Source organism: Entelurus aequoreus, linkage group LG03 (assembly GCF_033978785.1).
Source record: "Entelurus aequoreus isolate RoL-2023_Sb linkage group LG03, RoL_Eaeq_v1.1, whole genome shotgun sequence".
In the NCBI taxonomy this organism is placed as follows: domain Eukaryota; kingdom Metazoa; phylum Chordata; class Actinopteri; order Syngnathiformes; family Syngnathidae; genus Entelurus; species Entelurus aequoreus.
The window spans coordinates 84,063,347-84,076,650 of NC_084733.1; the positions used below are offsets into that span (position 1 = coordinate 84,063,347).

The 13,304-nt window shown below is 41.1% G+C and overlaps 1 protein-coding gene and 1 long non-coding RNA gene across 8 annotated transcripts in view; one reads left to right on the forward strand and one right to left on the reverse strand.

Moving 5' to 3' along the window:
* Positions 1–13,304, reverse strand: part of cftr (CF transmembrane conductance regulator) — a 96,518-nt gene that overhangs the window by 26,855 nt on the left and 56,359 nt on the right. For both annotated transcript variants that reach the window (XM_062043010.1, XM_062043009.1), the window contains exons 13-16: positions 10,299–10,385; positions 5,656–6,439; positions 5,423–5,551; positions 5,304–5,341 (exon numbers count right to left, since the gene is read on the reverse strand). In XM_062043010.1, the coding sequence (XP_061898994.1) occupies positions 5,304–5,341; positions 5,423–5,551; positions 5,656–6,439; positions 10,299–10,385 (1,038 nt within the window). The remainder of the gene's footprint in view (positions 1–5,303; positions 5,342–5,422; positions 5,552–5,655; positions 6,440–10,298; positions 10,386–13,304) is intronic.
* The window catches only part of LOC133646997 (uncharacterized), a 42,657-nt gene continuing 42,455 nt past the window's right edge, over positions 13,103–13,304 (forward strand). For all 6 annotated transcript variants that reach the window (XR_009825404.1, XR_009825402.1, XR_009825406.1 and 3 more), the window contains exon 1: positions 13,103–13,143. This is a non-coding gene — a long non-coding RNA (uncharacterized LOC133646997). The remainder of the gene's footprint in view (positions 13,144–13,304) is intronic.

The following is a 13,304-nucleotide window of genomic DNA, read 5'->3' on the forward strand; positions in this document are numbered from 1 at the left end:
AATACTGTGGAATTATGAAATGAAAACAGAGCTTTTTCGTATCGGCTTCAATGTGGAAGGCATACCCGTGTTCGCCGGTCTACGTCACGCGCATACGGCATCCTCAGAGGCGTTTCGAACCGGAAGTTTAGCGGCAAATTTAAAATGTCACTTTATAAGTTAACCCGGCCGTATTGGCATGTGTTATAATGTTAAGATTTCATCATTGATATATAAACTATCAGACTGCGTGGTCGGTAGTAGTGGCTTTCAGTAGGCCTTTAAAATGATGTAGAAAGCCACAATAAATGACGTGGCGGGCCACCTAAAGTGATGTAGTGTGCCACCTTAAATGATGTGACGATGTGACGACTTTAATTAATTAATCAATCAATCAATCAATGTTTATTTATATAGCCCTAAATCACAAGTGTCTCAAAGGGCTGCACAAGCCACAAGGACATCCTCGGTACAGAGCCCACATACGGCAGGTTATCATGAATTATGTGGCAGGCAACATAAAATCATGTTGCGGTCCACGTGGTCTGGGCGTGGTTAATAGGGGAGTATATTTACAACTAGAATTCACCAATATATATTTCATATATATATATATATATATATATATATATATATATATATATATATATATATATATATATACACTACCGTTCAAAAGTTTGGGGTCACCCAAACAATTTTGTGGAATAGCCTTCATTTCTAAGAACAAGAATAGACTGTCGAGTTTCAGATGAAAGTTCTCTTTTTCTGGCCATTTTGAGTGTTTAATTGACCCCACAGACGTGATGCTCCAGAAACTCAATCTGCTCAAAGGAAGGTCAGTTTTGTAGCTTCTGTAACGAGCTAAACTGTTTTCAGATGTGTGAACATGATTGCACAAGGGTTTTCTAATCATCAATTAGCCTTCTGAGCCAATGAGCAAACACATTGTACCATTAGAACACTGGAGTGATAGTTGCTGGAAATGGGCCTCTATACACCTATGTAGATATTGCACCAAAAACCAGACATTTGCAGCTAGAATAGTCATTTAGCACATTAGCAATGTATAGAGTGTATTTCTTTAAAGTTAAGACTAGTTTAAAGTTATCTTCATTGAAAAGTACAGTGCTTTTCCTTCAAAAATAAGGACATTTCAATGTGACCCCAAACTTTTGAACGGTAGTGTATATATATATATATGTATGAAATACTTGACTTTCAGTGAATTCTAGCTATATATATGTATATATATTTATTTTATTATACATATAAATAAAACAAATACTTGAATTTCAGTGTTCCGCGGGCTATCCAGTAGATGGCAGTATTGTCCTGTTTAACTTCTCCTCCGTTCATGACTCGGCCACCGTGTTCAATGGAGAAGTCTGTTCTACAAAATGTATAGGCAACATAATTACATACACCTTCCCCTTCGAACTGTCCTGGATGAACTGAAAATTCTTGTTTCCATTCGTTTTGGAAGATGCAAGCGTATTTCTTCATCTTGCTCGTCGACGGCGTCGCCATGTCTGTAACTTCCTCGTTCTTCTGCTTCGTCTCCTTGTCGTGTGCGCAGTTGTGCACTCCACTCTCTAAACGCCGTAGATGTTATGACGTCATTGGGCAGGCAAGCTGTTTATATTGTGGGAAAGCGGACGTGAGAACAGGCTGTCCCCGCTCAGGTCCGCATTGAGCTGGGGGGGGGCGTGGCCTCCAGCTCCGGCTGAATACCGGGAGTTTGTCGGGAGAAAATTTCTGCCGGGAGGTTATCGGGAGAGGCGCTGAATACCGGGAGTCTCCCGGTAAAAACGGGAGGGTTGGCAAGTATGTATATCAATGATGAAATCTTAACATTGCAACACATGCCAATACGGCCGGGTTAACTTATAAAGTGCAATTTTAAATTTCACGGGAAACTTCCGGTTGAAAATGTCTATATATGATGACGTATGCGCGTGACGTCAATGGTTGAAACGGAAGTATTCGGACACCATTGGATCCAATACAAAAAAGCTCTGTTTTCATCTCAAAATTCCACAGTATTCTGGACATCTGTGTTGGTGAATCTTTTGCAATTTGTTTAATGAACAATGAAGACTGCAAAGAAGAAAGCTGTAGGTGGGATCGGTGTATTAGCGGCTGGCTGCAGCAACACAACCAGGAGGACTTTGAGATGGATAGCAGACGCGCTATCCGATGCTAGCCGCCGACCGCATCGATGATCGGGTGAAGTCCTTCGTCGCTCCGTCGATCGCTGGAACGCAGGTGAGCACGGGTGTTGATGAGCAGATGAGGGCTGGCGTAGGTGGAGCGCTAATGTTTTTATCATAGCTCTGATGAGGTCCCATAGCTAAGTTAGCTTCAATGGCGTCGTTAGCAACAGCATTGTTAAGCTTCGCCAGGCTGGAAAGCATTAACCGTGTAGTTACATGTCCATGGTTTAATAGTATTGTTGATCTTCTGTCTATCCTTCCAGTCAGGGGCTTATTTCTTTTGTTTCTATCTGCATTTAAGCACGATGCTATTACGTTAGCTCCGAAGCTAAAGTGCTTCACCGATGTATTGTCGTGGAGATGAAAGTCACTGTGAATGTCCATTTCGCGTTCTCGTCTCTCATTTTCAAGAGGATATAGTATCCAAGGTGGTTTAAAATACAAATCCGTGATCCACAATAGAAAAAGGAGAAAGTGTGGAATCCAATGAGCCAGCTTGTACCTAAGTTACGGTCAGAACGAAAAACGATACGTCCTGCACTGCACTCTAGTCCTTCACTCTCATGTTCCTCATCCACGAATCTTTCATCCTGGCTCAAATTAATGGGGTAATCGTCGCTTTCTCGGTGCGAATCGCTCTCGCTGCTGGTGTAAACAATGGGAAAATGTGAGGAGCCTTTCAACTGTTGACGTCACGCTACTTCCGGTACAGGCAAGGCTTTTTTTTAATCAGATACCAAAAGTTGCGAACTTTATCGTCGATGTTCTCTACTAAATCCTTTCAGCAAAAATATGGCAATATCGCGAAATGATCAAGTATGACACATAGAATGGATCTGCTAGCCCCGTTTAAATTAAAAAAATTCATTTCAGTAAGCCTTTAAATTATTTGACGGGCTACTTTAATTTATATGGCAGGTTATCATGAAAAATGTGGCAGGCAACATAAAATGATGTGGCAAGCCACATAAAACGATGTGGCGGGCCAAGTTAAATGATGTGGCAGACCACATAAAATGAAGTGATAAGCCGCTTTGCGTGATGTGGGGGCTACGTAAAATGACATGGCAAGCCAATTTAAATGACATGGCGGACCACATAAAATTATGTGGCGGGCCAAGTTAAATGATGTGGCAGGCCACATAAAATGATGTGATAAGTCGCATTGAATGATGTGGGGGCTACATAAAATGATATGGCAAGCCAATTTAAATGATGTGGCGGGCCACATAAAATGACATTGGCGGGCCAATTAAAATAATGTAGCAAGCCACTTTAAATGATGTGGCAGGCCACATAAAATGATGTGGCAGGCCACATAAAATAATGTAGCAAGCCACTTTAAATGATGTGGCAGGCCACATAAAATGACGTGACAGGCCTTATAAAATGACATCATGGGCCACATAAAATGATGTGGCGGGCCACATAAAATGAAGTGATAAGCCGCGTTGCTAAATGTGGGGGCTACATAAAATGATATGGCAAGCCAACTTAAATGATATGGCAGGCCACATAAAATGATGTGGCGGGCCACGTAAAATGAAGTGATAAGCCGCTTTGCATGATGTGGGGGCTACGTAAAATGACATGGCAAGCCAATATAAATGACATGGCGGGCCACATAAATTATGTGGCGGGCCAAGTTAAATGATGTGGCAGGCCACATAAAATGATGTGATAAGTCGCATTGAATGATGTGGGGGCTACATAAAATGATATGGCAAGCCAATTTAAATGATGTGGCGGGCCACATAAAATGACATTGGCGGGCCAATTAAAATAATGTAGCAAGCCACTTTAAATGATGTGGCAGGCCACATAAAATGATGTGGCAGGCCACATAAAATAATGTAGCAAGCCACTTTAAATGATGTGGCAGGCCACATAAAATGACGTGACAGGCCTTATAAAATGACATCATGGGCCACATAAAATGATGTGGCGGGCCACATAAAATGAAGTGATAAGCCGCGTTGCTAAATGTGGGGGCTACATAAAATGATATGGCAAGCCAACTTAAACGATATGGCAGGCCACATAAAATTATGTGGCGGGCCACGTAAAATGAAGTGATAAGCCGCTTTGCGTGATGTGGGGGCTACATAAAATGATATGGCAAGACAATTTAAATGACATGGCAGGCCACATAAAATTATGTGGCGGGCCAAAAAAATGAAGTGATAAGCCGCTTTGCGTGATGTGGGGGCTACATAAAATGATATGGCAAGACAATTTAAATGACATGGCAGGCCACATAAAATTATGTGGCGGGCCACATAAAATGAAGTGATAAGCCGCTTTGCGTGATGTGGGGGCTACATAAAATGATATGGCAAGACAATTTAAATGACATGGCAGGCCACATAAAATTATGTGGTGGGCCAAGTTAAATGATGTGGCAGGCCAGATAAACTGATGTGATAAGCCGCATTGAATGATATGGGGGCTACATAAAATGACGTGGCGGGCCACATAAAATGAAGTGATAAGCCGCTTTGCGTGATGTGGGGGCTACATAAAATGATATGGCAAGCCAATTTAAATGACATGGCGGGCCACATAAAATGATATGGCAGGCCACATAAAATGAAGTGATAAGCCGCATTGCGTGATGTGGGGGCTACATAAAATGATATGGCAAGACAATTTAAATAACATGGCGGGCCACATAAAATTATGTGGCGGGCCAAGTTAAATGATGTGGCAGGCCAGATAAAATTATGTGGTGGGCCAAGTTAAATGATGTGGCAGGCCAGATAAACTGATGTGATAAGCTGCATTGAATGATATGGGGGCTACATAAAATGACATGGCAAACCAATTTAAAATGACGTGGCGGGCCACATAAAAATGACTTTGGCGCGCCAATTAAAATGATGTAGCAAGCCACTTTAAATGATGTGGCAGGCCACATAAAATGACGTGACAGGCCCTATAAAATGACATCGTGGGTCACGTAAAATTATGTGGCAAGCCACATTAAATGATATGGCGAGCCACATAAAATGATGTGGCAGGCCATTTTTAAATGTGGTGGCAGGCTACATTAAATGATGTGGCGGGCAACATAAAAATTTGAAAGCTTCAAAGGGGACGAAGACGTACTCGGTGATGAGGAAGATGCCGAGGACCGAGCCGCCGACCTAACGGAGAGACAAGAAAACATGTTGGAGTCAATGGCGTCGCCGAGGAGGAGGACGACGACGACGGCGTCGGCACGCCACCTCGATGACGAAGACCAGGAAGATGAAGAGCAGGACGTAGACCAGACTCCGGTTGGTGGTGACGTAGCGCAGGTAGGTGCTCCACGACGTGGTCTCGAACACGTTCTCGCGGTCGTCGGCGAAGCATTGCTGCGGAGGAACAACCGCCACACAAAAGTGGCAAAAGTGACGGGACGGCTGCAGAAGGCGTCCCAAGACTTTTGCCCAGGCGGCATCAAAGTGACGGAGCGTACCTCCATGTCTTCTTCGTCCACCTCCTCGCTGATGTCGTACACGCTGTCCTTGGACAGGCGGCGGGCGTAGATGTCCAGCTCGGACGCCAGGTCGCACTGCGGCGTGATGGAGAGCTTCTTCCGGAAGGACGTCTGCATCTGCTCCCGCCGCCCGTTGCCGTGGGCGCTGGTGATGAACGCCAGCACCGACTGCCGGCGCTGGCCGTTCAGTTGCGGCAAGCCGTGGTGGTAGTTGTTCCCTCTGGGCAGCACCTCCTCCACCTGATCGTCCTCCGGCACCACCGAGAACTTCCTCTCGGACAGATCCCGCGCGGCGTCCTCCGTGGCGGCGGCCTGCGTGCCGCCCGCCGTCTGCTGCGAGTTCCCCATGAAGGAGAACTTGCGGGCGGCGGCCAGCGGGTTGAGGATGAGCGACTGCTTGCGCTTCTCCGGGTAGTTCTCGCCTCCGGTCGGCGCTCCGTTGAGGACGATGGGAGGCGGCGGCTGGCGGAAGGACTGCCGGAAGGCCTCGGGGCCTCGGAAGCCGGCGGTCTCGTCCACCGAGACCCTGCGCAGGGTTTCGGTCAGGATGGAGCTGCGGCGCTCGGCGTTGATGTTGTCGTACGCCTCCAGGCCCAGCAGGAGCGAGCTGAAGTCGGGCCGCTGGGCCTGCAGCGCCGAGAAGGTTCCGTAGAAGTAACAGTCGCCGTTGTGGAGCAGAAGGATCTTGTCCGCCCGCTTGAGGTGCTCCAGCTTGCTGGTGACCACGATGCGAGTCTTGCTGGCCATCAGCTGGCACACGCACCTGCACACACACACATCCTCAACGTCTCCTGACAAACATTTTACCTTCACATATAGAACAGGGGTTCTTTATGTGAAAGTTATGGCGGCACTTAGAGGGCCACATTTTACAAAAGTTGGCATGTTGTGTAAATGGTAAATAAAAACAGAATACAATGATTTGCAAATCCTTTTCAACTTATATTCAATTGAATAGACTGCAAAGACAAGATATTTAACGTTCCAACTGAGAAACTTATTTTTTTTTTGGCAAAAAATCATTAAAGGCCTACTGAAATGAATTTTTTTTATTTAAACGGGGATAGCAGATCTATTCTATGTGTCATACTTGATCATTTCGCGATATTGCCATATTTTTGCTGAAAGGATTTAGTATAGAACAACGACGATAAAGATTGCAACTTTTGGTATCTGATAAAAAAAAGGCTTGCACCTACCGGAAGTAGCGTGACGTAGTCAGTTGAACATATACGCAAAGTTCCCTATTGTTTACAATGATGGCCGCATGAAGTGAGAGAGATTCGGACCGAGAAAGCGACAATTTCCCCATTAATTTGAGCGAGGATGAAAGATTTGTGGATGAGTAAAGTGCAAGTGAAGGACTAGTGGGGAGTTGAAGCTATTCAGATAGGGAAGATGCTGTGAGAGCCGGGGGTGACCTGATATTCAGCTGGGAATTACTACAACAGTAAATAAACACAAGACATATATATACTCTATTAGCCACAACACAACCAGGCTTATATTTAATATGCCACAAATTAATCCTGCATAAAAACACCTGCGTGTTTGTTATGCTAGCTCCTAGCTCCTCTGCTAGCTCCTAGCTCCATAGAACACGCCAATACAATTCAAACACATGATCAACACACACAATCACTCAGCCCAAAAGACCGTTTACCTAACCCAAGGTTCATAAAGCTTATATATTTTTAAAAAGTTACGTACGTGACGCGCACATACGGTCAAGTTATCGAATGTTTAGCAGCCAAGGCTGCATACTCACGGTACCTGATATTCAGCTGGGAATGACTACAACAGTAAATAAACACAAGACATATATATATACTCTATTAGCCACAACACAACCAGGCTTATATTTAATATGCCACAAATTAATCCTGCATAATAACACCTGCGTGTTTGTTATGCTAGCTCCTAGCTCCTCTGCTAGCTCCTAGCTCCATAGAACACGCCAATACAATTCAAACACCTGATCAACACACACAATCACTCAGCCCAAAAGACCGTTCACCTAACCCAAGGTTCATAAAACTTATATATTTTTTAAAAGTTACGTACGTGACGCGCACGTACGGTACGGTACGTGTTATGCTAGCTCCTAGCTCCTCTGCTAGCTCCTAGCTCCATAGAACACGCCAATACAATTCAAACACATGATCAACACACACAATCACTCAGCCCAAAAGACCGTTCACCTAACCCAAGGTTCATAAAGCTTATATATTTTAAAAAAGTTACGTACATACGCAAAAAAAAGCCAAAGCTGCATACTCACAGTAGCACGTCTGCGTCTTTGTCATCCAAATCAAAGTAATCCTGGTAAGAGTCTGTGTTGTCCCAGTTCTCTACAGGCGTCTGTGTATCCAAATCAAATGTCCTCCTGGTTAGAGTCTCTGTTATCCGAGTTCTTCCATCTTGACTGCATCTTTCGGGAATGTAAACAAAGAAGCGCCGGCTGTGTACTGTTGTGGCTGACTACGTTCGAAAAATACGTCCATTTCGCACCGACAACTTTCTTCTTTGCTTGCTCGGCATCCTTCTCCATAATGCAATGAACATGATTGAAACAGATTCACGAACACAGATGTCCAGAATACTGTGGAATTATGAAATGAAAACAGAGCTTTTTCGTATCGGCTTCAATGTGGAAGGCATACCCGTGTTCGCCGGGCTACGTCACACGCATACGTCATCCTCAGAGGCGTTTCGAACCGGAAGTTTAGCGGCAAATTTAAAATGTCACTTTATAAGTTAACCCGGCCGTATTGGCATGTGTTATAATGTTAAGATTTCATCATTGATATATAAACTATCAGACTGCGTGGTCGGTAGTAGTGGCTTTCAGTAGGCCTTTAACTTAGAATTTAATGGCAGTGAAACATTGCAAAAAAGTTGTCTCTGGGGCATTTTTACCACTGTGTTACATGGCCTTTCCTTTTAACAACACGTTTGGGAACTGAGGAGACACATTTTTGAAGCTTCTCAGGTGGAATTCTTTCCCATTCTTGCTTGATGTACAGCTTAAGTTGTTCAACAGTCGTTGTGGTATTTTAGGCTTCATAATGCGCCACACATTTTCAATGGGAGACAGGTCTGGACTACAGGCAGGCCAGTCTAGTACCCGCACTCTTTTTCTATGAAGCCACAGTGTTGTAACACGTGGCTTGGCATTGTCTTGCTGAAATAAGCAGGGGCGTCCATGGTAACGTTGCTTGGATGGCAACATATGTTGCTCCAAAACCTGTATGTACCTTTCAGCATTAATGGTGCCTTCACAGATGTGTAAGTTACCCATGTCTTGGGCACTAATACACCCCCATACCATCACAGTTGCTGGCTTTTCAACTTTGCGCCTATAACAATCCAGATGGTTCTTTTCCTCTTTGGTCCGGCGGACACAACGTCCACAGTTTCCAAAAACAATTTGAAATGTGGACTCGTCAGACCACAGAACGCTTTTCCACTTTGCATCAGTCCATCTTAGATGAGCTCGGGCCCAGCGAAGCCGGCGGCGTTTCTGGGTGTTGTTGATAAATGGCTTTCGCTTTCCTTAGTAGAGTTTTAACTTGCACTTACAGATGTAGCGACCAACTGTAGTTACTGACAGTGGTTTTGTGAAGTGTTCCTGAGCCCATGTGGTGATATCCTTTACACACTGATGTCACTTTTTGATGCAGTACCGCCTGAGGGATCGAAGGTTCGTAATGTCATCGCTTACGTGCAGTGATTTCTCCAGATTCTCTGAACCTTTTGATGATATTACGCACCGTAGATGGTGAAATCCCTAAATTCCTTGCAATAGTTTGTTGATAAATGTTGCTCTTAAACTGTTCAACAATTTGCTCACGCATTTGTTGAGAAAGTGGTGACCCTCGCCCCATCCTTGTTTGTGAACGACCGAGCATTTCATGGAAGCTGCTTTTATACCCAATCATGGCACCCACCTGTTCCCAATTAGCCTGTTCACCTGAGGAATGCTCCACATAAGTGTTTGATGAGCATTCCTCAACTTTCTCAGTCTTTTTTGCCACTTGTGCCAGCTTTTTTCAAACATGTTGCAGGCATCATATTTGAAATAAGCTAATATTTGCAAAAAATAAAGTTTTCCAGTTGGAACGTTAAATATCTTGTCTTCGCAGTCCATTTAATTGAATATAAGTTGAAAAGGATTTGCAAATCATTGTATTCTGTTTTTATTTACCATTTACACAACCTGCCAAAATCACTGGTTTTGGGGTTTGTACAAAATATATCCATATAATATATTTTGATTATGGAGGGCCATGTTAAAAAAATATATGGGTGGCCACATAAATACATGGAGGACCACATAAAATGATTTGGTGGATCACATTAGAATTATGTGGCAGGCCACTTTAACACAAAGTGGTGGTCCACGATAAAATGAGGTGGCAGGCCATGGTAAAATGCCACAATAAAGTGATGTGACAGGTCACATTAGAATGATATGGCAGGCCAGATTAGTTTGACACCAGTGATATAATCCATGACTACCATTCATCATCATTTCATTTCCACCCACAATGTATCCCTCCAGACACCAGCGATGGTGTACTACGTTTTGGTACTTTCATCCAAAGTGTTGCGACACGTACTTTTCAAAGATCTCTTTTTCCGTCACAATGTCCAGGTGTGTGAAAGGTGCGTCCAGCAGGTAGAGGTCTGCATCTTTGTACACCGCCCTGGACACACAACACACATCACAGCAAAACACTCCACTACTCCACGCTGACTTTTCACCGTCTGATACAGCCTGTCCACACTTCTTCACTGAAAATTCACAGCATGCGGGGTGTGTGTATATATATATATATATATATATATATATATATATATATATATATATATATATATATATATATATATATATATATATATATATATATATATATATATATATATATATATATATTAGGGCTGCAACAACTAATCGATTAAAATCGATTATTAAAATAGTTGATGATTAATTTAGTCATCGATTTGTTGGATCTATGCTATGCGCATGCGCAGAGTTTTTTATTTTTTATTATTATTATTATTATTTTTCTTTTTTTAATTTTTTTAATTTAATAAACCTTTATTTATGAACTGCAACATGTACAAACAGCTGAGAAACAATAATCAAAATAAGTATGGTGCCAGTATGCTGTTTTTTTTCAATAAAATACTGGATAGGATAGAAATGTAGTTTGTCTCTTTTATCCGATTAGTAATCGATTAATCGAAGTAATAATCGACAGATTAATCGATTATCAAATTAATCGTTAGTTGCAGCCCTAATATATATATATATATATATATATATATATATATATATATATATATATATATATATATATATATATATATATATATATATATATATATATATATATATATATATATATATATATATATATATATATATATGTATATATATATATATATGTATGTGTATGCATATATATATTTATTTTATTTTATTTTTACCTTTAAGGGCCAAATAAAATTTGGCTTTAAGGCTCTCCTCAGGTTTTGAACTGGGGACTTGGAAGCTTTTTATTTTATTTTTTATGTTTCATGCTCTATTTGTCAAAATGTTTTTGTGGCAAAAACACAAAATATGGAAAATTTTGTATATTTAAAAAAATCAAAAAAAAAAATCAAAATGGATTATTTGATGTGGAGTAATTGGAGCCTTGAATAGATCTATAATTCATAACAACACTGATTTTGAGTCATTGTTTTTTGAGCACTGCGATGAGGTGGCGACTTGTCCAGGGTGTACCCCGCCTTCCGCCCGATTGTAGCTGAGATAGGCTCCAGCGACCCCGAAGGGAATAAGCGGTAGAGGATGGATGGATGGATGGATGGATGTTTTTGAGCAATGACAGTTTTGTAGAAAAACATCTCACAAAAATGATTGGGTATTCAAAATGACCCCACTCATAAAAGTGTTAATAATAAACTATACACTTTATTTTACTTTCAACGCTTAAATCTCTAGATCAGTGATTCTCAAACTGTGGTACGCGGGCTTCATCTAGTGGTACTCCAAAGAACCACTTGATTAGGTTAAAGTTCAAACTGTGTGTAATGTTACAGTGGCCAAAAATATGAAATATACTTGTTAAATAAACCTCTGCCTTGTTGTTAATGAATACTTAGGCCTACTATGCTACTGTATTTCAATGTTCATTATGGTGATACCAAGTGTTTTCTGAGGTGCTACTTGGTGAAAAAAGTTTGACAAGCACTGATCAATTTCAGATCTATCCGTCGATTACAACTTTTTATTATTTTATATTTGTTTCCCCTCAAATTTGTTTAAAGCCTCTTTTGTGAAAGAAAACTTAGTTTTTTTTATATGGCAAACACAAAATATGCAATATTTTCCCAAAAAATATTTAAAAGTGGAATATTTGATATGACGTAGCTGGAGCCTTAAATAGTTCAATAATTCATAATAAAATTTATTTTAATTCATTATTATTTTTAAGCAATGACAGTTAAAAAAAAAAAAAAGTCCCGCTAAATTTTTTGCGGATCCAAAAGGGCCCCCCACTCATTAAAGTGTTATTTATGTATTTATTTTTTTAACATTCAACGCTTAAATATCTAGATCAACTTCAGATCCAGCCGTCGATTATAAGTTTTTATTGTTTTTTTCTTTTTTTTTAGTTTGTTTTATGCCCTTTTTGTCAAAGAAAACCTATGTTTTGTGGAGCACACACACAAAGAATGCAATATTTTCCCCAAAATTTAATTTTTTATGTAAAGTATTTAGAGCTTTGAATAGATAAATAATGCACAGCAACATTGATTTTGATTCATTATTATTTTTTGAGCGGTGACAGTTTTATTAAAGTCAACATTGCAGCTTTTTCTTGTCGCATTTCACCCGTTTGCTCTTTTATTTCACTTTTTTCATGTGTTTTTTAGATCCAATATGCAGAATGTACGGCAGGCCGTTAAAAAATGAGCTGTGGGCTGCAAATGTCCCCCCGGGCCGCTCTAACTGAACGACGTGCAATGTAAAAAAGACAGGGCGGCATTTAGTAGACACTTCAGCCAATAAATAATGCACGAGAACAAAAGTGATGGGAGGCAATAAAGCGCTAACGAGGTTTAGGGAAGCAGCTCATAAAACACTTGAGTGTACACGTTGATAAACTTTATAGTGCATGAATGATAGGCCATGTTGTCAAGCTTGTAAACTGTATTGTGAACAATAACAGCTCAAGCCTGGATAAAAACATGACTACCCACAAAGTCCCCCATAATTCAATTGTTTATAAAAAAAAAAGATTCAAAGTTGTCACACATCATTAGTTTATTGATTCGTCATCCTGTCCTAATTCATCAAATTCTTATTTTGAAATAATTTATTCTCTTTTAATGTGTAGTTTATTTCCTGTGACGCGTCACTTCCTGTCTGCTACATTTTTTTTCTCAACAGAGGTGAAACACACGCACTATCTCGCAGTTTTGTGTCAAAACTTGATTCTAAATATTAAGTGTAGCCGAATTATTATTTTGTATGTGTCATGAAATGAATAGTCTGACTGTAGGCCTTGCGAACGGCCGTGTTTTAAACTTTGTTGAGTGTAGCATGAATGCTA